A 25,325-nucleotide genomic window follows, 5' to 3' on the forward strand; every position below is an offset into this window, starting at 1 on the left:
TTTTGTTGTCACAAGTAGGCTTACATTAACACTGCAATGAAGTTACTGGAAAACCCCTAGTCGCCACATTCCGGCGCCTGTTCGGGTACACGGAGGGAGAATTCAGAATGTCCAATTCACCTAACCTGCACGTCTTTCAGGACTTGTGGGAGGAAACCGGACCACCCGGAGGAAACCCACACAGACACAGGGAGAACGTGCAGACTCCGCACAGATAGTGACCCAAGCCGGGAATCAAACCTGGGACCCTGCAAATGGGGAAAATATAAGATTCAGAGCAAAAGGGACCGGAGTCATTGCCGTGAGCTTTCCAAATATGCTCTCAAGTATAACATTTGCACTAAGGGTCATCTTCCCCCGCTGGTGTTGGAAGTCTCGGCGGAAGCCTGGAGAATTGCTATTTGAAAGTCACAGTGGCGTCAGAGTACAGTGATAGCTGACAGGAGTGCACCGTGGGCATTTTTCCTTCTGACTTCAGTTGGGTTCTACTTCCAATTTAAAACGACAAACAAGATAGATACCTCAAAGGGAGATTTGAAATCCACAGGAGCCTGGATTGAATTCTGAGAGAACGTTGCCATTTAATTAACTGGAGAATGCAAACATGTCACTGTCACCTCTTGCACTATATCTCCATTCAAGTCCAGTATAAATCCCAATAACCTGCTGTGCTATAAACTGGCGACTGAAATTGGACTGACTCTTTGTCCCAGTTCTTGCAAAGAAGCAAATAAAGTGGGAGGAAAAGAGGGGAAGCCAGATAAACACGAGGGAGAAATGAATAGAAGATTATGCTGATCGAATTAGACAAAAGGAAGGGAGAGGAGTCTCGTGTGGAGCATAAACAACATTGTGGACCGGTTAAGCCAATTGGCTTATTTCTGTGCTGTAAGTTGTATGAAATACTGCGTAAAAGTAGAGACGTGGTACTCAAGGGGGCACCTTTCTGTTTTATTTCTGTGGGTTGCGCCCCGTTCTGGTGAACTCAGATCAGAGACACCACAGCAGGGTTGAGATTATTAAAAATCATCAGTCGGAATCATGCCTGCAATTAGTTGAGAGAATAACAACTTGAATAATATTACCAAAGGAACACCGTTCAATACCTGACGGCAGTAATTGAAAGGAATATAAAAACAGAAAATGCTGGATAAACTCAGCAGGTCTGGCAGCATCTGTGAGGAGAGAAAACGCAGTTAATGTTCTGAGGCTGTATGACTAAGAGTTTCTCTCCCCACAGATGCTGAATGTATCCAGCATTTCAGATTTCCAACATCCATAGTATTTTGCTTTTAATTGAAAGGAATATGCTGGTTGAACTACTAGAGAATGAAGAGGAAATGCATTTGTGGATTCCAGCCAACATGAGGGTGAGAAGGTTGGTGGAATGAAAGTTTGTATTTTTTCCACTTGTCTTCTGGCATGAGACATACGGATCCTTGTGAAATTGTGTCTTCAGGACAGCGAACGAAGAATAACTTCCGATCACACTGATGTAGAGCGAGTTAAGTGACTTAACTTTGATGTGAAATAACTGGACGAAGACTGAAAAAAATCTTCCCATCTGAATTTTTGGGAAACTCAGAAGGGCAGTTCTTCTGAATAATTAAATGGTGCACTGTGGCCAGATTTGGCCCCTGGGGAGAATATAGTGCATCCTTTCCACAATCAGCCTTTCAGAAATGAAGAGCTAACATGTAAGTAATCAGGCGGAAAGATGAAAGGCTTTCTAAAACAGCCTTCAGCAGTTATTGGTTTAAAAGGGTTGAATTATCCAGAAGAACACATTGATACAATATGATACCTATAAGAGGTGTAACTATTTATAAAGAGATATTTTTACATTGCTGAAACAGGTTGTGAGAACCTTGTGTAATTCTGCTACTTTGGGGGATTCAGATCAGAATATAAGTACTGTGCTGCCTTTGTCAATATTCTGTACAATAAAAGACTGTTTCCTCTACATATTGTGCCTGCAGTAATATTTTGAATGGTTTTAGCCCCTTACCTATTTCATTGTTCTGCTTGAAAAACAAACAAAACTGTTTGTAACCCTGTGAATGAAAACTCTGTAATTCAAAATACTTCCATTATGGACGGAACACTTCGAAATCAACTCCCACCAGAAACTCATTTTCAATGTTTTATCCATCCATCAAAATGATAATCTCAAACTAGACATTTTCCAATCTGTGTCTACAATCATCCACTACCCTGGAGAGATCATTATCAGATTGGAGGCACCATGCAGTACTGATGTTAGCATCCTGGCTCTGATTGGACGTAAGTGGCAATGTAGGTGGAGTATTTATTAGACTTTATAAAATTATTTGTTTTGTTCGTAATTGAAGAGGAAGAGTAGGTGGTGTATGTGCACAAACACTGAATCCTGCACTCTAATAGGAAAGCAAATGTGGATGGAAATTCAAAGATGCTAATTTCCCATGTACTTGTGACAGCAGAAATTGGCTTCTTGAAATTATTGGTGATATGAAGTATGTTGAAAAATACATGGCTTAAATCAAAATGCCAGTCCTTATGCACGGCATCAATGATTCACTCCTAGAGAGCCCGCGCCCTCACATAGCAACCCTAGTGGGAGTAGAGGTAGCACCATTATGGAGATGAAGAGGATCGGAAGTCTCCCGAGGCTCTGTTTCAGCACCACATCAGTGTTCCTCCCACTTGGATGATGCATCAAGACTCCCTTTCAATGATTCACGAGTATTGTTGACAGTGTCTCCAGAGTTAAAGGCAGGCATGATTTTACCCCTGCATATGTGGGATTTGTGTTGGGGAGGGGGGAGAAGAAGGGTGCCTGCTGCCATGCCACACCATTGACACCATCTCAAATTGCCAGGGAAGGGTCTTTCCTCAATGCTCCATCCTCGCAGAAAGGATGAGAGCCTGGTTAGGTTCTCAGCTGGATCCGGCCCTTTTGTCTAATTTGGAATAAAAAGAGTTGCATGATTAAGGCAGGGATTTTTCTTAGCTAAAGTGCAAAAAAGAGCAAAGCGTTTTGCCTTGGCATGTCCCACAGTAGCTCAATATAAATGTCCTGGAAAAATGTCATCACTTGGAAAAGCTCCATGATTTTTCTTAAAGAAGACTAGACTTTGTCAGTGGCCACCTTTGCTAAGAGCCAGGTGACAGGTTGCTAAGCTGTATTTTAAGACCAGTTAAAAGTATGGTTCAAAATCATACTTTATGTGGCTTCATGCTAAAATTGGTGCAAATATTTTTGCAAATAAAAATATAATATGTGAATATATTTTGGGGGGAAAATGATGCGTAGGTGGAAAAAGCATGAATGCCCACAGAATGATGAGCACGACAAAATCTCTCACTCGCACTGATCGATTCAGAAACAGGCTTAAATATCATACTGTTTAACTTTGAGATAAATTGGTCACAACTTTCAGAATTGAGCCAAACAGAAAGTTCAATGAGATTTAAAGACTAAGGTTAATCTTCACCTTCGCTGCCTAAACGGTGACTTGATAAAACAGATGACTTGTTCCATCTGATTTCATTGGGATTAAAATTGAGTGGATTCACCATTTTTTTTTTTTTTTTTGGAAAATATTTTTATTAAATTTGTAACATTTTATACATAAACAACTATCAAACAGGAACATACGCATCAACAACCTCAACAAGCATATCTAAACAACACCCCCAATATACCTTACCTCCCTCCCCCCCCCCCCCCCCCAGCAGCTAACAGTAACCAGATCCTTGAAATGCAATATAAACGCTCGCTATCTGTGATCGCTTCCCTCGATGTGAACGTGACCTTCTCGAGGTTCAAGAATGCCATCAAGTCACCCAGCCACACTGAGGCACTGGGAGCTGGCGCCTGTCTCCAACTCTGCAGAATCCGTCACCGAGCCAACAATGCAAACGGCAGAGTATCGGTGTTGCTCTCTTTGGTTGGCTCTGAATATGGCGGTCAATATGGTCGCCTTCCTTAATTCTAATTACGTTTGCTCTAGAGTCACCAGGTATCTTTCAATACCACCACAAGGTTCAAAACCGAATACTGATCAAAGACTCGGTACACCAGTTAGTTAGTTCAAAGTCAATGCTTATTTATTTACACACACAGTTAAATCTACTCGTGCACAAATACTACAGACTAAACCATCACTACTGCTAAAGCCTATACTTAGCTTCGGGCGCCACTCAGTCAGAGGAACAATAGCCGTTGTTCGGTTCTGAAGCTGCTGGAGTTCGACTGGTACAGGGGAACAGCTAAGGTCGTCTGTCTGGTAGCGAGCGTTGACCTTGGACTTTCTGGTGCAGCTGGTGGACAGGTCTCTCCTCGGTGAGAGCCGGGTCCAAGAGAACGATTCTCTCTTGGGGGCTCCTTCTTATACCCAAAGGGGCTTTGCGCTCTTTTGGGCGGGCCTTGAACTTGGCCCCAATCAATTGGGCGGTTTCTTGATCATTCATATTGATCTCGTCCAATAAAGGGGTGGGTGCCCTGATGGCTGGGCATGTCCTAGGTGGCCGTTAGCCTGCTTTGTTTCGGTCTCCTCTGGCGCCGGGGTGTCTGCCTTAGTATCGGTTACTCAAATGTTACTCTTTTGTTCCTGGAGATGGGCCATTAGTATGCTAATGGGCCTACAGTTTTGGTCTTGTCTGGGAGCTGCGGCTCCAATATACAGACAAGCTCTGAAACTGCTTGTTTTCTCAGCATTGTCCATTTTCCCTGCAATCTTTGCAAAGTGTCCATTTTGTAATCGGGAAGTGGCCACCCCAGAGGCTACACTGGTCATCACCCCAGTCCTAATTCCAGCTGGTCTGACACCCCAAATATCACTACTAATGCGCAGCACTCCAAATCCACATTTCAAATTGCCTGTATGGTATTGAAAAATATACGCCCAGAAACTCACCAATTTGGGGCAGAACATGTGCGCATGATCCGCAGGCCGTCTCGCACCTATTCCCAACCCCTTCAAAAAAAAAAACGGACTCATCCTGGCTTTGCTGAGATGTGCCCTGAACACACTGCCTCGAGCTGCACGTCATTCACCCTGCGGAGAGACTCACTCCACAGCTCCTCCTATCCCACCATCTAACCTTCAGCTGATTCAGTAAAGTTGATGGAGATGGAGTAGGGGCTGGTTTAGCTAGGGGCTGGTTTAGCGAGGGGCTGGTTGAGCACAGTGGGCTAAACAGTTGGCTTGTAATGCAGAACAAGGCAGCAGCGCGGGTTCAATTCCCATACCGGCCACCCCGAACAGGGGCCGGAATGTGGCGACTAGGGGCTTTTCACAGTAACTTCATTGAAGCCTACTTGTGACACTAAGCGATTATTATTATTATTATTATTATTATTATTTGATGAAAATTGCTCCCACTGAACACAAGTGAGAAATATGGCTATTCACAATTCTTAAAAGTTAGTAACAAGAAATAGAGCTGACCCACACCAAACCGAATGGCGGCTATACTTTGTGAAGTATAATCTGTAATCACAGTGAAGCTGCGTGCGCTATGCCAATTGATAAAAATGCTTTCTGCGTTTCTTTAACAATTTCTGTTCATAACCATCTTCTGCTGGGAGAGTAGATTCTCAGTTGAAGCAGTTAACCCTGTCTTTCAAATGTTTGTTGACAAATTTGAAATCATGAAGCATATTCCTGTATTGCTGTGCTCCCACCGTCCTGCAGCAGACTGGATTATGTTGGGGGGCATGCCAAGTAGTTTATGGTGTGATGGTGAAAATGTTTTTAAAATGCTCACGTCAATTAGAGACCAACGACACAGGTTGCCACCTTCTCGGGGTAGGGGGAGAACGATGAATGTAGCAGGGGTACCCCAAGAAAAAGAAAGGGAGGGAGATTGTAGAAAGCTCACCTCAAAAACCTACAAAATAAATTAGCCTTCATTGAGTTAACCTTCATTACTAGCTGATCCGTACTGTGCCAATTGTCAAGTTGCCGTGCAAAGTAATGTTTGAGCACCGAGCAACTGCATTGTAACAACATTAATGTAACAATTGCTGCATTTTCTTTGACATATAATATCATTTGTATCTTAATCACACATGGGGTTATAATGTTCCTTGTATAAATTGCACAGATTACATTTTGTGACAGAACTGTAATAATGCAACAGTTTAATATATGACTGCCATATATTCAAAGCCAGCGTTGAATTTGACTGTCTTGAAAGCACTCGTATTATTCAAAGAAATGCTCACCAGTCTTTAAGATGCATGTTCTGTTGGGTTCAATCCAGATCCAGTAAAGGCCAACTAGGAAAACTGGTTTGAACCAGTCCTCAACTGTAAAGCCTTGAACCCACAGCAAACATCTCATTTTACATCCATCCATTCATTCAAAAGGCTCAGTTTTGACATTTTCACGAGTTCTATTATTTTGTGATGTTTTAAATAATACATTTGCTTTATCTTCATCCTTGGCCGCAGACTCACCCTTTTGCAGAAAATAAAGGGCTTTTCTAATTGGGCAGCAAAATCTTATTCTCTTCCCAAACAGTGCAAAATTAGGACTTTAATTAATTGTCCAAAAGTCAAAACACTGTGCACTTCTTCCATGTTGTTGGCAGGAGAAATGACTTCAAGGGGCTAACATCAGAAATATAAGGTATGTGGTTGGTCTCCGTGTGGCTTTCCGTGATATTTACACTGCCTTATATGGTTTTCTGAAAATTTCTCAAAACAAGTAAAAATACAGCTTCCCAGTACCTGTCAGTCCACTACCCTATCCCCATCCCACCTGCCTTACCCACCCTATCCACTTAACCACCCCATCCTCTTACCTACTTAACTCCCCACCATGCGCCCTTATTCTACCCCATTACCACCCTCACCCCTTACTTTGCAGCTATTGCAGTACCTTATTTGAAGTGTACTCACTGTTGTAATATAGGAAATGCAGCAGTCATGCTGTCTGTATGTGAAAAAGGGACACCTTTGACTATTTAGGTCCAGCCCTAGCTCCAGGCCACAGTTCGCGTAACCCAAATAGAAAGTTCCTTCTTTCCTTACTCGACTCTACAGAGAGCATTTGTTTCATCGCATTAATGTTCGTATACTCTTTTTTATCCTACAGTAGCCACACTTTTTTTAAAAAGAAATTATTTTAAGGGTTTTGATTTCATTAGCTCCATTAGTCTGGGTGGATTTATATGTGGATGGCAAATTTGAAGTGGCAATGTGCTCTAACTTCCTGTTCTACTCAGTTCTGCCCCTTTCAAATGTATCACCGGCCTGGATAATTCTTTACTTTGCTCGTGTGTTGAAAGTAGAAGAAACAAATGCTGGAAAGACAGGGGTATGACTCAATTACAACCCGTCTGTAGTGCCATACATAGTGTAGCAATCTGAGCAGCTGTGTTAGCCTCGGGGAGCCACAATTTCAAGGACAGGGTGCCAGGCACAAACCATGCATCACCGCTTACGTTAAGGTAAAAGCCTTATGCGTGGAAACAAATAGTAAATTGTCAAACTTTAAATCTGGACATTGGATCAACTGCATCTGTTTTCTCAGGTGTAATATCAGCGTCAAAGGGTCCAATATGACCAAGGTGTCTGGCATCCAATTATCCCACGTTAGAGTTGCAACCCCTGCTTGCCGTATTGAATTTAGCTATTCTGTGACCCAATGTAACATCTCTTCCTGTATTGCTTCTCGCCCCCTGCAATGATGTCTAACCCCCCCCCCCCCCCCCCCCCCCCCCCCCCCCACCTCTTCAAGTGGGAAAAGGATGTGCCGTGGGTTTTATTAGCGGGAGAGAATCTCGAAGAAATCACTCAACACTCAGGGCTGGTCCTGGCATCAAACAGTTTATTTTGCCGGAGGGGAGATGGCTTCTGTTAAAGTACCAGACCATCTCTCCACCGAACAACGGAAAACATCCATTTTTATACATTTTTCTAAATAGCTGCACAGCCCATTTCGGCTGCACTTCATCCAATAATATTGATTATAGATTACTTATATATCCAATTAAGTTTGACATGACGTAAAGTGGGTTGGTACCTTACCAGCCCGACTTCATGAAGAAGTCACTCATACTGACTTTTAATGTTATCTTTCCTGCCTGCACCTGGAGACCTTGGGCTGGCAAGGATATATAATGCTCCTTGTCCTGTGGAGCTGTTATCACTTACTGGTGAGGTACTCCCTAGAATCTCCCATGTCTGTTTCCCATTCAATGCCTTAATATCAATCATCCTTCTCTGCTGTCTGTAATTAAATGATGTTGTTTATACCGGTTTGCAACTTAACCCTGGTTTAGCACGGTGCGCTACAAAGCTGGCTTGTAATGCAGAACAATGCCAGCAGCGCGGGTTCAATTCCCGGACCGGCCTCCCCGAACAGGTGCCGGAATGTGGCGACTAGGGGCTTTTCACAGTAACTTCATTGAAGCCTACTTGTGACAATAAGCTATTATTATTAACCCAGCTAATGGTTGTTCAAGAATGTGGCTAATTCAGCTAAAAGCCATTTTGTGTCTTTAATCTTGTCAGATGAGCTAACCGCTATTTTGAGTAGTTTTTAATTGTGTGCCTGTCCTTTCTGATATTTGTAATTATTCGGTTATAAAATCACATGCATTGTTTATACACTATCTATTCCTACAAATTGCCTCTTATTTCCTTACAGGCATCTAAGCCAGGGTACCTTTATCTAAAATCTTCTTTCTAAATCTGACCTCAACAGTTTCCAGTTAATTCAGTCAACATTTCCTGCTTCATGCGCATGACCTTCTCCTGTAAAAGAGGGGGAAGCGCATGCGTGACAGTCTTTGAGTTGTTTTGAGAATGTCATGAACGAATAATCTGATGCGTGTTGGACACACATTGGTGGTGCAGACTCTCAAAGTTTATGTTTCTTGATGGCAAATCTGACTCTGTGGAGGTGCACCTTTGCTGATGAGACACACAATTAAAAGCTACTCAAAATAGCTGTCCGCTCATCTGACAAGATTAAAGACACAAAATGGCTTTTAGCTGAATTAGCCACATTCTTGAACAACCATTAGCTGGGTTAAGTTGCAAAGCGGTATAAACAACATCATTTAATTACAGACAGCAGAGATAGTCATTTCGTACAAACCTTAGCAAGGTTCTCCCATGTCTGGCCTTCATGTGAACGTTTTCCTTCAATCGGTTTGCCACAGGGGAGCTTTGTCTGCCTTATCTGAGCTTTCTTCAGCATATTGGGGGCGCTGGGCATGTCAGTCAAGAGGAGTTTCAGTATTTGGAACTTTGATTTTGAGTGTTCTCCGCAAGCAGATCATATGAAAGTGATGTTGCGTGTTTGCATGTCTGGACTAAACTGTTCACGTTACACAATCATACAAGAGAGTGGGAATGGATACCATCACTTTTGTCGAGACATTAATTTGTTTTTCCTCCCATCAATTTTCCATAGCCCGCCAGAAGCAGCGCTGCCCTTAGCTATTCTGGCATTGATTTGTCACCTGGAAAAGATGCCATGGGGCTGCATCACAGCCTGGTCTGACAACTGTTCGGCCCAAGACCATAAGAAAGTAGAGAGAGTCGTGAACACAGCCCAGTCCATCACATCCATTGACTCTGTCTACACCTCCCGCTGCCTGGGGAAAGCGGGCAGCATAATCAAAGACCCCTCCCACCCGGGTTACTCACTCTTCCGACTTCTTCCATCGGGCAGGAGATACAAATGTCTGAGAACACGCACAAACAGACTCAAAAACAGCTTCTTCCCTGCTGTTCCCAGACTCCTAAACGACCCTCTTATGGACTGATCTGATCTCTTCATACATCTTCTCTACTGAGTAGTACTACAATCCTGAATGCTTCACCCGACGCCTGTGTCTATGTATTTCTATTGTGTATTTTACATTTGCCCTATATATTTTCTTTTCATGTATGGAATGATCTGTCTGAACTGTACACCGAACAATACTTTTCACTGTACCTCGGTATACGTGACATTAAACCATAAGACATAGGAGCAGAAGTAAGGCCATTCGGCCCATCGAGTCCACTCCACCATTCAATCATGGCTGATTTCAACTCCATTTACCCGCTCTCTCTCCATAGCCCTTAATTCCTCGAGAAATCAAGAATTTATCAACTTCTGTCTTAAAAACACTCAACATCCCGGCCTCCACCGCCCTCTGTGGCAATGAATTCCACAGACCCACCACTCTCTGGCTGAAGAAATTTCTCCTCATCTCTGTTCTAAAGTGACTCCCTTTTATTCTAAGGCTGTGCCCCCGGGTCCTAGTCTCCCCTGCTAATGGAAACAACTTCCCTACGTCCACCCTATCTAAGCTATTCATTATCTTGTAAGTTTCTATTAGATCTCCCTTCAACCTCCTAAACTCCAATGAATATAATCCCAGGATCCTCAGACGTTCATCGTATGTTAGGCCTACCATTCCTGGGATCATCCGTGTGAATCTCCGCTGGACCCGCTCCAGTGCCAGTATGTCCTTCCTGAGGTGTGGGGCCCAAAATTGCTCACAGTATTCGAAATGGGGCCTAACTAATGCTTTATAAAGCTTCAGAAGTACATCCCTGCTTTTATATTCCAAGCCTCTTGAGATAAATGACAACATTGCATTTGCTTTCTTAATTACGGACTCAACCTGCAAGTTTACCTTTAGAGAATCCTGGACTAGGACTCCCAAGTCCCTTTGCACTTCAGCATTATGAATTTTGTCACCGTTTAGAAAATAGTCCATGCCTCTATTCTTTTTTCCAAAGTGCAAGACCTCGCACTTGCCCACGTTGAATTTCATCAGCCATTTCTTGGACCACTCTCCTAAACTGTCTAAATCTTTCTGCAGCCTCCCCACCTACTCAATACTACCTGCCCCTCCACCTATCTTTGTATCATCGGCAAACTTAGCCAGAATGCCCCCAGTCCCATCATCTAGATCGTTAATATATAAAGAGAACAGCTGTGGCCCCAAACTGAACGCTGCGGGACACCACTCGTCACCGGTTGCCATTCCGAAAAAGAACCTTTTATCCCAACTCTGTCTTCTGCCTGACAGCCAATCGTCGATCCATGTTAGTACCTTGCCTCGAATACCATGGGCCCTTATTTTACTCAGCAGTCTCCCGTGAGGCACCTTATCAAAGGCCTTTTGAAAGTCAAGATAGATAACATCCATTGGCTCTCCTTGGTCTAACCTATTTGTTATCTCTTCAAAGAACTCAACAGGTTTGTCAGGCACGACCTCCCCTTACTAAATCCATGCTGGCTTGTCCTAATCCGACCCTGCACTTCCAAGAATTTAGAAATCTCATCCTTAACGATGGATTCTAGAATCTTGCCAACAATCGAGTTTAGGCTAATTGGCCTATAATTTTCCATCTTTTGTCTTGTTCCCTTCTTGAACAGGGGGGTTACAACAGCGATTTTCCAATCCTCTGGGACTTTCCCTGACTCCAGTGACTTTTGAAAGATCATAACTCAACAATCGAATCCAATTTCCACTGAGGTGTGTAAATTTGTCAATTGCTTCAAGACTTTGACCATTGACTAATAGTTGGTTGAGCATGCTATAGTACTGGCGAGAATAGATGTTGCGGAGTGTGTGAGTAGGAGGAGAAAGAAGTAGAATGAAGCATGGTGCAGGGGTGGTGAGGGAGAATGTTGTGAGGAGAGAGGTGTTCAATCAGAGGTAGGATGGCCCCGAGTTGTTGCCTTGTCGGTCTTTCTGTCTTCTGAAGGGAACAGCAACTCTTTCCTATTCTCTGAAGACACTCAAAAGCAGCACTGGAGAGCCTAAGGGCTCATACAATGGACCTTACAACTATTTATCTATTTACGAGCATTTCCTTCTGTCTGCCTTGAAGTAAAGTCAGAGAATCCTGATTTGAAGATCACACCAAACAGTCCATATACACTGACTTCATATCTAATCCATTATAATGAACTGCCAACACCAATTTCACATGGTCTTTGCTTCCAGACGAGCAGCTGTTTGGCCTGACTTCTGCACGCCCATTTCTCGGTCTTTGTATTGAACCAAGTGTAAATATTTATTGCATGGACTTGTAGGGATCTGTAAATTAAAATTGGGTGGAGTGACATTTCTCCTCGTGTCTCATCAGAAACATCAGGGAAATGGTTGAAAAAGCCATTCTCACAGCCATAGGGAACTGGGCTGGGGGCACCAGAACTCATTCTATAATCCCAAACCAAATCTTTGCTTCATGAAAGCAGTGGCATCACTTCTGATGATTTAAACAGGTGCACGTTTTGCGAGTGGACAGACCATGTGCTCCCACTTCACGTTCTTTGGGACATTTCATTGGTTAAAGGTGCTATTTATAAGCTGTTCAGCAGCTTCCTTAACTCGCATACACTTAAAGATTCAAATTTATATTGTGTTTTTAATAAATATAGATGGCACGTACGGCAAATGCTTATCCATATGATCGTGGAAGCTAAGAAAGCAAGACTTCATTTGGCATTCTTTTGTTGAAGAGCCCCCTGCGGATGGAATTTTTGTGTTTGTTACGAGTATCCAAAGAGTTCTGGTTAGTGGCCGAAGCAGCAAGTAATTATCTACTTGCAAAAATCTGCAGCCATGTTGCTGACCACAAGAGGGAAGTATAGTCTTTCCTGCTGAATCGGCAAGTTAAGTAGATATTTAATAATAGAATTAATCTCATTTAAAAGTTTCACTCGAATTTAAAATAAATCCAAAAATGTCCAATGACCTAATTTTTCCTTCCAGACAGAAGTGACGGAAACCATTAAATAAAAAGGATGTAACTTTGTGAATTATGAAGAACAGTGATTTCAGACATAATCTACTGTTAAAGTCATGTCCTCAGGGAGTCTAAATGCATTCAATTCCAGCATCTGTCACTACGCAGCAGCCACTGCATTTTTAAATTGAATAATTTATTTTGCATATTTCTGTAAAGTACTACACACGTATGTGTGAAATGCTTGCAAACTAAAGAAAACTCAACCTCGGCAGCAGGCATAACAGAACATGTAACAATATTGAATGCCAGATGAAGTCTTGCTTTCCTAGCTGCCACGATCATATGGATAAGCATTTGCCATACGTGCCATCTATATTTATTAAAAACACAATATAAATTTGAATCTTTAAGTGTATGCGAGTTAAGGAAGCTGCTGAACAGCTTATAAATAGCACCTTTAACCAATGAAATGTCCCAAAGAACGTGAAGTGGGAGCACATGGTCTGTCCACTCGCAAAACGTGCACCTGTTTAAATCATCAGAAGTGATGCCACTGCTTTCATGAAGCAAAGATTTGGTTTGGGATTATAGAATGAGTTCTGGTGCCCTCAGCCCAGTTCCCTGTGGCTATGAGATACAGCATGGAATAGCCAACGAGTGACAGTAAATAGGCAGCCGCCCTGAGAAAGGCAAGAGGTACGGTGCTGATGTCGGAAATGGAAAAGGTTGCAGTGCACGCTGCAGTAATGGCTGCTCCTCCAATATTAAGATTAAGGCTAGTTTGGGGAATAAAGTGAAAGGAGTCTTATTGGCGGTGTGGGGCGGCTTCAGTGGGCATTCCCGTTGATGGCGATGGGAGCAGAGAACCCCGTGAACGGTACGCCACCTTCCGCCACTGAGAAACACACGGCTGGGAGGTCGGAGAATCCTGCCCCTTAGTGTCATTTCTGTTTCGCACATTTAGTCCATTAGGACCTCAAGTGAAAAGTTTTCTTTTGGTCCGGGACTACTCAAAAAATCGAGTCAATTTACGTTTATGGTATAAATAGCAGTACGGTGGCACAGTGGTTAGCACTGCTGCCCCCAGCACCTGTTACCTGGGTTCGATTCCGGCCTCGGGTCACTGTCTGTGTGAGGTTTGCATGTTCTCCCCGTGTCTGCGTGGATTTCCTCCGGGTGCTCCGGTTTCCTCCCACAGCCCCAAGATGTGCAAGCTAAGTGGATTGGCCATGATAAATTGCCTCTTCCTCCTCCTCTCTCCCCCCGCCCCGCGTGTCCAAAAGTTGGGTGGGTTTACAAGGATAAAGCCTGGATAGGGTGCTCTTTCGAAGGGTCGATGCACACTCGATGGGCTGAATGACCTTCGGCACTGTAGGGGTTCAATCTCTGTGCTATACTTCAGCCCTGTAACCACTTAATGGTCGCACTGGATGTCTTGAAATGAGAAAGCGGAACAAAGAAAGGTACAGCACAGGAACAGGCCCTTTTGCCCTCCAAGCCTGCGTCGACCACGCTGCCCGACTAAACTAAAATCTTCTACACTTCTCGATCCTCTTATTTGCCTCACTTGCAGTCATGCTCTCTTGTCCCTGACCATTAACCAGATCATAAGACCCAAACCTAAAGGGTGTGACGGCCCCCTGGAACAAACTGTGCAAACCTTACCCCTCCCTGACGCAGTGCAGTGTCCGCAGCTGGGCCTCCAACTTAATGACTCTGAACTGATGTTCCTGCAGCCACTGACACTGAACTGCAGACGTGTTTGCTTGGGTGCCCAGACACTCCCACGTTCTGCAGTCGCAGCACATCACCTGCTCTTATGTCTTTATTTACTTTCTTAATTAATTTATAATTAATAAACCTTATTACTTCCCATGAGCTTCACTACAGCTTTCCCATGAGCTTCACTACAGCTAGTAACCTGACGACTTCCAATAAAATCTTACAATTACTGCTAAATTATCCAGGTTTTAAATGAGCAAAATACTCACCAACCAATCACTTACCTGTTTTCCTCCTCCCCCGAAAACATCTCATTCCCTTACTCACCAAATTCCCAAGTTCACATTCTGTGACGCGCTACACTCAGTAATGAGCTGCTGTCTTTTGGCTGACTTATTTTGCAATAAATATTGTGCATTTTAATGATCTAATAAGGAACTTCTTCAAACAGATATCTTCCCGTTGTATGTTAGAACTGGAATGAAGATTAATCACCCTGATCACAAATTCTTGATGTTTCAATGATCATATAATGAAGATTAAATATTTATACATGTAAGTTGTCTAATTTTAAAACTGTTACAAAGTCGGTACTATAATTATCTTTTTTTTTATTGTGTTTGCTTCTCATTATCAGGCCAGTCCATTAGCTTTAGAATGGCAAAATAAATGTACAAACAGATTCATAAATATGCACCGTGGTACTCTAAAGACAGCTTTATGTAATAGACAAAGCCCCATTAAAGCTTCTGAAATCTTAGTCGCCTGCCTTGCTCATTTTTGGAGCTTTCGTCATGGAATGCAACACTGCCAATCAGCAATAGTGTTTAATATTTCAGCTGGGTGTTTAGTTTTGGGTGGGGTTTTATTGTAAACTAAAAATTGAACGAGAAATGTCTAACGCCTGCTTAAAGAAAATCACACGGTTTTTACCTCCAAATTTCCCCACCCACGCTGAAGGCACTGGCTCTTTGCTTGGAGTACGGTGTATGAATGGTTGCCAACTCCAGCTGGGCCTATTCCAGGAGATTTGGCGGAAGCGGCATCACGGAATGCTGGTGGTGTTGGGCAAGCCGGTCTGGTTGTTCTAGTAAGTGAACATCGTCACACTGTTCATGTAGATTCTACCCAACATGCATTGCATTGAACTCAACGGCAGCTAATTACATATGAACAATTTTCCAGAAGTATTTTGATTTGATTTGATTTATTGTCACATGTACCGAAGTACAGTGAAAAGTATTTTTCTGCGGCCAAAGGAACGTACACAGTACGTACAGAGTAGACAAAAAAAAAGGAGTCTTAGTGCAATACACGGTACATAATTTGGTGTTGCAGCTTAAACTGTGTGTCAATAGAATGTCAACAGAATTATGTTATCTGTGAAAACTTCATATTGTGCTAAATAGCCTCATGCCGTTGTCAATGTCACAGGAGCATTGTTGAGCATTAAAAACATTGCAGAAATCTTCTAAACTAGTGTAATCTTTAGTGCTAATGTACAGTATATTCCTTCAAACTTATCTTTTGTAGCCTATTTGGACTTGTTGAAGAGGTGGTTGTCTCAGAGAATTCAGGAGCGTGGGTTGTACAATGGCGTGTCCTCCTCTGCCGCTTTGGTGATCAGTCAGCAAGTCTAGAAGTAAACCTCTGATTCCTTGGGGGGGGGGGGGGGTTGCCGAAGAGTGGCACCTCAACAGCGTTGAGCTTTGCCCACTTCCACTTTACATCGGGCCTGTCCTTTCTGGAGCGGAGCTGGAGACATGTTGTGCAGGCGGATTCCAGGCTCCGGCTGTTGAAGATCAGTTTGTGGCTGCTCTGGATGGAGACGTTGACGTTTGCTGCCGGGATTTCACAGTTACCGCCCAAGTCTGTACACTTTCTAGTTGGTTCAGAACTGCAGACTGAGGTCTTGTTTGGGATGTCACCAAATCCAGGAGGGTTACGCTCTTGCAACCAGGATAATTGGCCGAGAGTTTGTGAGTGTGGGGGATAGCTGCAATTGTTGACATCACAAACACGGAAGGCGCAGCCACAGGCTCCACATATGCAGCATCCACTATCTGCAGTAAAGATGGCTCAAATCTAATGAACACGGAAGAGAGAGATAAAAGCTCTGCCCTGGCAAAATCCAGTCTGCACGCCAGCGTCATTGATGTTTAAAATCTCCCGAACCTTTCTTTGGTCACCTGGAGATTAATGCCAATTTCGGGAGACTCCCAGCCTGTCGAGGAGGGTTGTAAAACCTAAGTATATGCCAGTCATCCTCCCTGATGCCTCCGAGTTACCCATTCTTCATATGGGCCGAGACAGCAGCACCACAACCAGGCCCGACCCTGCTCTTGGCCAACAGCTGTCTTTGGGTACGGTAGCATAATGGTTACATTACTGGACTAGTATTCCAGAAATGCGAATTCAAATCGCATCACAGCAGTTGGGAAAATTTAAAATCCAATGTATTCTTTAAAAATCTGACGTGAAAAGCTATTATCAGTAATGGTGACCTTGGGGTTATTGGATTGTCCTAAGAAAAACAACTGGTTCACTCGTGTCCTATTAGGAAAGGAAATCTGCCACCCTTACCTGGTCTGGCATTTTTTTTTGGAAACATTTTATAAAGGCATTTATGATTTTATAACAACAATTACAAATATAAACATAACTCAGTAAATAGCACCCCCCCCTCCCAAAAAACCAACAACCACACCCAGCCAACATGGCTTACGCACACAGTTCCCCACCTGAACAGGCTTTAATGCGTCTCCAGACCTACAACGATGTGGCTGACACTTAACCGTCCCCTAAAGTGGCCCAACAAGCCACTTGGATGCGTCAAAACCGCTCTGACAGGCTGCACAAGAAGGCTGTTCACCACTACCTTCCCAAGGGCAATTAAGAGATGGACGATAAATGCTGGTCTTGCCGTTCATGCCCATAACCTGAGAATGAGTAAATAAGAAAAGAAACATACTCATTTTTCGGCAGTAGTTTCCTCCATAGTTTTCATAAGAAGCTTTCTTTCCCCTACTTCCCAAGGTTTGCCAAGGGACATTGAAGCCAATTGTACCACCCATCTATCTATCGCACTGACAGATCACCAAGCTTAATGCAAACCATGAATCAAAAATGAACCATGCAATGTATTTCTCTGCACATTGTCTTTACTTAATAAATATTTGACTATTTTAAGGATATTGGCTACCAAAGCCATGCTGCATGCATTATTTAAGTACCAAGTCTTACAACACCAGGTTAAAGTCCAACAGGTTTGTTTCGATGTCACTAGCTTTCGGAGCGCTGCTCCTTCCTCAGGTGAATGAAGGATTCCGAAAGCTAGTGACATCGCTCCGAAAGCTAGTGACATCGAAACAAAGCTGTTGGACTTTAACCTGGTGTTGTAAGACTTCGTATTGTGCTCACCCCAGTCCAACGCCGGCATCTCCACATCATGCATTATTTAACACACTGAAGATGCAGATTGCTTATGTTACTGGAGGAGCAAGCCATTGTGAGGTCAATTACAGTTCTACTGCTATCGCAAGTATTTGCGGATCCTTGAAATGATTATTCGTCATAAGGCAATCAGGTAGTGAATCATTCACGCAGGGACCATTCGGGACGAGGAGGTTCCACATTGGGTGATTCGAATTAATCAGGCCTGCTGCAAGCCCTCTACTCAACTCTATCTGTTCTGATTTCTGACAGAAGCTACCACATTGTTTTGTGTTTAAATAATGAAAAACTGATGTAAAGCATTTTATCATCTGCGCGCCGATGCTTTGATCCCACTGCCTGTGGAGAAAAGTCGAGAAACTGCTACTAAATGTAAATTTAAAATTAAACCTCCTAACCAGAGAGTGGTTAGAATGTGGAGCTCGAAGTCTTCCGGGTGCGGCGATGACCAGCTGAGTCGCACGTTTCGGCAGCTCCAGGTGAAACGGACTTTTGGGCTCTTGATAGGAGCCCCAACGGCAATTTTGACGGCTAAAAACACTGTGCGGTAAACCAGAAGGGAATCCTCCCTGGATACGGATGGAAAAAGGAGGAGAAAGTGGCCGGATTGCAGTGGATCCTTTAGAACAGCGGCAAGGAAGGCAAGCAAAAACCAAGATGGCGTCGGAAGGTGGCAGTTTAACATGGGGCCCTGAACAACAAGAGTTCTTGAAATGCTGTGTGGAAGAGCTCAAAAAGGAAATGAAGAAAGAGCTGTTGGCCCCGATACTACAGGCGATCGAAGGGCTAAAGGAGGAACAAAAGACCCAGGAGCGGGAGCTTCGGGTCATGAAGGGAAAGGCAGCCGAGAATGAGGACGACATACAGGGCCTGGTGGTGAAGACGGAGATGCATGAGGCACATCAGAAACGATGTGTGGAAAGGTTGGAGGCACTGGAGAACAACGCAAGGAGGAACAACCTGAGGATTCTTGGTCTTCCTGAAGGTGCGGAGGGAGCGGACGTCGGGGCATATGTGAGCACGATGCTGCACTCGTTAATGGGAGCGGAGGCCCCGGCGGGTCCGTTGGAGGTGGAGGGAGCATACCGAGTGATGGCGCGAGGACCGAGAGCAGGAGAAATTCCCAGAGCCATAGTGGTGAGATTCCTCCGTTTTAAGGATAGAGAAATGGTCCTTAGATGGGCAAAGAAAACTCGGAGCAGTAAATGGGAGAACGCGGTGATCCGCGTTTATCAAGACTGGAGTGCGGAGGTGGCGAGAAGGAGGGCGAGCTTTAATCGGGCCAAGGCGGTGCTTCATAAAAAGAAGATAAAATTTGGAATGCTGCAACCGGCAAGACTGTGGGTCACATATCGAGAGAGGCACCACTACTTTGAGACGGCGGATGAAGCGTGGACTTTTATTGTGGAAGAAAAACTGGAATGAGCGGGTTATTAAAAAGAACGTTTGAACAAAGTGGTGGGGCGAATGTGGGGGGCGAAGAGGGGGGTTAAAAAGGGGGGGAAAGAGGAGTTTTATGTACTAATCCTGCGATGTGGTAACTTTTCTCTCTTCCACAGGTGGTGATGGGGGGAGGAGGGGAGGTGGAGGAGATGGGGCGTTGGCCATTGGGGGCGGGGCCAAGGGAGAAGCGCGGGCTTGGTTCCCGCGCTATGATAATCATGGCGGGAATAGAGAAGCAGGAAGGAGGGAGCGTCGCACGGTGCGAGCCGAGGTCACGGGGGGAAGCCGAGGTCGGCCAGAGTTTGCTGACTTCTGGGAGCAACATGGGGGGAGTAATTACGCTAGCGGGGGGGGTGGGAGGGGGGAATTACTGGGTTGCTGCTGCTGGGGAGAGGGGGGAGCTGGTATGGGAGGGGATGGGCAGGGGGGCACCGCCTGGGGGAGATACAGCTGCGTGGGAACCGGGTGAGAAGCTGGAAAAAGGGGATGGCTAATCGACAAGGGGGGGGGGGGGGTAGGAAGCCCCCCAACCCGGCTGATCACGTGGAACGTGAGAGGGCTGAACGGGCCGATAAAGAGGGCACGGATACTCGCACGCCTTAAGAAACTTAAGGCAGATGTGGTTATGTTACAGGAAACGCACCTGAAACTGATAGACCAGGTTAGGCTACGCAAAGGATGGGTGGGGCAGGTGTTCCATTCGGGGCTAGATGCGAAAAACAGGGGGGTGGCTATATTAGTGGGGAAGCGGGTAATGTTCGAGGCAAAGACTATAGTGGCGGATAACGGGGGCAGATACGTGATGGTGAGTGGCAAACTACAGGGGGAGACGGTGGTTTTGGTAAACGTATATGCCCCGAACTGGGATGATGCCAATTTTATGAGGCGGATGCTAGGACGCATTCCGGACCTAGAGATGGGAAAGCTGATAATGGGGGGAGATTTTAATACGGTGTTGGAACCAGGGCTGGATAGGTCGAAGTCCAGGACTGGAAGGAGGCCGGCAGCAGCCAAGGTACTTAAAGATTTTATGGAGCAGATGGGAGGTGTAGACCCGTGGAGATTTAGCAGACCTAGGAGTAAGGAGTTCTCGTTTTTCTCCTATGTCCATAAAGTCTACTCGCGAATAGACTTTTTTGTGCTGGGAAGGGCGTTGATCCCGAAGGTATGGGGAACGGAGTATACGGCTATAGCCATTTCGGATCACGCTCCACACTGGGTAGACTTGGAGATAGGGGAGGAAACAGGAGGGCGCCCACCCTGGAGAATGGACATGGGACTAATGGCAGATGAGGGGGGGTGTCTAAGGGTGAGGGGGTGCATTGAAAAGTACTTGGAACTCAATGATAATGGGGAGGTCCAGGTGGGAGTGGTCTGGGAGGCGCTGAAGGCGGTGGTTAGAGGGGAGCTGATATCAATAAGGGCACATAAAGGGAAGCAGGAGAGTAAGGAACGGGAGCGGTTGCTGCAAGAACTTTTGAGGGTGGACAGACAATATGCGGAAGCACCGGAGGAGGGACTGTACAGGGAAAGGCAAAGGCTACATGTAGAATTTGACTTGCTGACTACGGGCACTGCAGAGGCACAATGGAGGAAGGCACAGGGTGTACAGTACGAATATGGGGAGAAGGCGAGCAGGTTGCTGGCACACCAATTGAGGAAAAGGGGAGCAGCGAGGGAAATAGGGGGAATGAGGGATGAGGAAGGAGAGATGGAGCGGGGAGCGGAGAGAGTGAATGGAGTGTTCAAGACATTTTATAAAAAATTATATGAAGCTCAACCCCCGGATGGGAGGGAGAGAATGATGGGCTTTTTGGATCGGCTGGAATTTCCCAAGGTGGAAGAGCAGGAAAGGGTGGGACTGGGAGCACAGATCGAGGTAGAAGAAGTGGTGAAAGGAATTAGGAGCATGCAGGCGGGAAAGGCCCGGGACCGGATGGATTCCCAGTCGAATTCTATAGAAAATATGTGGACTTGCTCGCCCCGGTATTGACGAGGACCTTTAATGAGGCAAAGGAAAGGGGACAACTGCCCCCGACTATGTCTGAAGCAACGATATCGCTTCTCTTAAAGAAGGAAAAGGACCCGCTACAATGCGGGTCCTATAGACCTATTTCCCTCCTAAATGTAGATGCCAAGATCCTGGCCAAGGTAATGGCAATGAGAATAGAGGAATGTGTCCCGGGGGTGGTCCACGAGGACCAAACTGGGTTTGTGAAGGGGAGACAGCTGAACACGAATATACGGAGGCTGTTAGGGGTAATGATGATGCCCCCACCAGAGGGGGAAATGGAGATAGTAGTGGCGATGGATGCCGAGAAAGCATTTGATAGAGTGGAGTGGGATTATTTGTGGGAGGTGTTGAGGAGATTTGGTTTTGGAGAGGGGTATGTTAGATGGGTGCAGCTGTTGTATAGGGCCCCGATGGCGAGCGTGGTCACGAATGCATGGGGATCTGCATATTTTCGGCTCCATAGAGGGACAAGGCAGGGATGCCCTCTGTCCCCATTATTGTTTGCACTGGCGATTGAGACCCTGGCGATAGCGTTGAGGGGTTCCAAGAAGTGGAGGGGAGTACTTAGAGGAGGAGAAGAACACCGGGTATCTTTGTATGCGGACGATTTGTTACTATATGTGGCAGACCCGGCGGAGGGGATGCCAGAAATAATGCGGATACTTGGGGAGTTTGGGGATTTTTCAGGGTATAAATTGAACATGGGGAAAAGTGAGTTGTTTGTGGTGCATCCAGGGGAGCAGAGTAGAGAAATAGAGGACCTACCGTTGAGGCAGGTAACAAGGGTCTTTTGTTACCTGGGGATCCAGATAGCCAAGAATTGGGGCACATTGCATAGGTTAAATTTAACGCGTTTGGTGGAACAAATGGAGGAGGATTTCAAGAGATGGGATATGGTATCCCTGTCACTGGCAGGGAGGGTGCAGGCGGTTAAGATGGTGGTCCTCCCGAGATTCCTCTTTGTGTTTCAGTGCCTCCCGGTGGTGATCACGAAGGCTTTTTTTAAAAGGATTGAAAAGAGCATCATGGGTTTTGTGTGGGCCGGGAAGACCCCGAGAGTGAGGAAGGGATTCTTACAGCGTAGCAGGGATGGGGGGGGCTGGCACTACCGAGCCTAAGTGAGTATTATTGGGCCGCTAATATTTCAATGGTGAGTAAGTGGATGGGAGAGGAGGAGGGAGCGGCGTGGAAGAGATTAGAGAGGGCGTCCTGTAGGGGGACTAGCCTACAGGCTATGGTGACAGCCCCATTGCCGTTCTGACCAAGGAACTACACCACAAGCCCGGTGGTGGTGGCTACACTGAAGATTTGGGGACAGTGGAGACGGCATAGGGGAAAGACTGGAGCCTTGGGGGGGTCCCCGATAAGAAACAACCATAGGTTTGCCCCGGGGGGAATGGATGGGGGATATGGAATGTGGCAAACAGCAGGAATAACGCAACTGAAAGATCTGTTTGTGGATGGGAAGTTCGCAAGTCTGGGAGCGCTGACCGAGAAATATGGGTTGCCCCAAGGGAATGCATTCAGGTATATGCAACTGAGGGCTTTTGCGAGGCAACAGGTGAGGGAATTCCCGCAGCTCCCGACACAAGAGGTGCAGGACAGAGTGATCTCAAAGACATGGGTGGGGGATGGTAAGGTGTCAGATATATATAGGGAAATGAGGGACGAAGGGGAGACTATGGTAGATGAACTAAAAGGGAAATGGGAAGAAGAGCTGGGGGAGGAGATCGAGGAGGGGCTGTGGGCAGATGCCCTAAGCAGGGTAAACTCGTCGTCCTCGTGTGCCAGGCTAAGCCTGATTCAGTTTAAGGTATTACACAGGGCGCATATGACTGGAGCACGGCTCAGTAAATTTTTTGGGGTGGAGGATAGGTGTGCGAGGTGCTCGAGAAGCCCAGCGAATCATACCCATATGTTTTGGTCATGCCCGGCACTACAGGGGTTTTGGATGGGGGTGACAAAGGTGCTTTCAAAAGTAGTGGGGGTCCGGGTCGAACCAAGCTGGGGGTTGGCTATATTTGGGGTTGCACAAGAGCCGGGAGTGCAGGGGGCGAGAGAGGCCGATGTTTTGGCCTTTGCGTTCCTAGTAGCCCGGCGCAGGATATTGCTAATGTGGAAAGAAGCCAAGCCCCCGGGGGTGGAGACCTGGATAAATGACATGGCAGGGTTTATAAAGCTAGAGCGGATTAAGTTCGTCCTAAGGGGGTCGGCTCAAGGGTTCACCAGGCGGTGGCAACCGTTCGTCGAATACCTCGCAGAAAGATAGATGGAATGGAAAAAAGAAGGCAGCAGCAGCAGCCCAGGATCGGGGGGGGGAAGGGGGAGGGGGGGGGGGGGAGGGGAGGAGGAACCAGAAGGACTCTCAGGGTTGTTAATATATACTGTATAATATGTATAGGTCGTTGCGACAGATAATTATATATTGGACTGTTAAATTATATTTTTGGAGAGTGTTACTTGTGATAAGGCAGTTGCCAATTAGGGTTAGTTTTCATTTTTGTTTTTTATTATTTATTCATTTTCTGTTTATAAAATAGGTCATTGTTATTTGTGTTGTTATAATATTGTGTAAAGGATGCACAATGTACTGTGTTGGTTGACCAAAAATGTTCAATAAAATATTTTTTATAAAAAAGAATGTGGAGCTCGCTTTCAAATGAAGTAGTTGAGGTGAGCATTGTAGATGCATTTAAAGTTATACTGGCACAGGCGGGTCGAGCTCAGTGGCCTGCTTTTGTGCTATAAAGCTTCCCCTGTCTCTGTGTGTTTAAACTGACATGGAGGGGGGAGGGGCTCATGTGGGACATAAACGACGGCAGAGCGGGGCCCAATGGCCAGTACCTGTGCTGTACAGTCCATGTAAAACATCCCGAAAGTGAAGCTTGTTTGTTGGTGGCACAACATTCCAGGTTAGAATGTTAATATGCTGGCACCTGATTGTGAACTCTTGCGTTTTTGCGGTGTCCTCTGGAAGGGACCAGCAAGGCATACTTTAGAGCTACAGAGTAAAATGCAGACTGGGGAAATCCCACCCCACTCTTGTGTGTCTCAGAGCAGTTGACTAATTTTGAGTGTAAATGGCTTCTGGGGGTATTGTGCTTTCTGTCGTCTTGGATCAGACAGTGGTGTGCGGCAGAGAATCAAATTCCCTGTGGCGGACTATTCAAAATGCCTGCCTTAATTGGGCGACTTGTGAAGTTCGTTTTGACAGCACCATATGTGTTTCTAGCGTTAATAGGACCGCCTCCATCTCTCACATTAATAGAACTATATGCATCTCTTACTTTCATATGACTGCCTGAGTTTCTTGCACTTAAGCGTATTGCATACCTTTCCTATATTACTGGAACATTATTATTATATGCGTTCCTCGCGTTAACATGGCTTCCTGGCATTTCTCTTTGACAGAACTGCCTGCATTTCTTCCTGCAGCTTGATGCCTGCAGCAGTACCACCAAGTGGACGACAGAAGCAGCTTTGAGGGCTGAGTTTGATTTTTGGTAGGGTGTGGTTTTCTTGGCCGGCGCTATCTTTATACGTTGCCTAGCTATCCCAGTGGCCCGGCCTGCACTTTATTGGCACCACTACTGATCCTTTTTTTTCTTTGTTGTTCATTCTCTGTGGGCTCCTGGCAATGTCACTCTCGATCAGTTATTTGGAGATATAATTCCAACTGAGAAAATCGCACCATTCCCCAGATCTCCATTTTTTTTCCCATTCCTGGAGGTGCAACATTTCACAATGATATGTTGTCTCATTTACCAGCACAACCAAGAGCTGATTAAACTCAAATCAATCAAGAGAAGCAAATTTTGCCCAAGCGCTCCCCTGGCGTCTCAGCCTTCTGACCCTTTGATTTGGGCTCGTTGTTCACATGTTGAACAATGAAAGCGACCTTCCCTGAAACATAAATTCAGGAAATGTGTGTCACTTGTCTATAAGTCATTAGTGTTCATTTTGAACCAGTGATTCTGAATTTAACCTCGT

The 25,325-nt window shown here is 45.3% G+C and overlaps 1 protein-coding gene across 8 annotated transcripts in view; it reads left to right on the forward strand.

Annotated features, from left to right (window-relative positions):
* The window catches only part of LOC140395622 (endonuclease V-like), a 123,537-nt gene that overhangs the window by 41,237 nt on the left and 56,975 nt on the right, over nucleotides 1–25,325 (forward strand). Inside the window, exon 8 of one of the 8 annotated variants that reach the window (XM_072483610.1) lies at nucleotides 19–1,951. The exons of 5 other annotated variants lie outside the window; for them this stretch is intronic. In XM_072483610.1, the coding sequence (XP_072339711.1) occupies nucleotides 19–60 (42 nt within the window). In that variant the 3' untranslated portion in view covers nucleotides 61–1,951. Of the gene's footprint in view, nucleotides 1–18; nucleotides 1,952–25,325 lie in introns of those variants that run through there. 2 more of the 8 variants (XM_072483611.1, XM_072483612.1) reach the window with 2 other exon arrangements.

Source organism: Scyliorhinus torazame, chromosome 18 (genome assembly GCF_047496885.1).
Source record: "Scyliorhinus torazame isolate Kashiwa2021f chromosome 18, sScyTor2.1, whole genome shotgun sequence".
Taxonomy (NCBI): domain Eukaryota; kingdom Metazoa; phylum Chordata; class Chondrichthyes; order Carcharhiniformes; family Scyliorhinidae; genus Scyliorhinus; species Scyliorhinus torazame.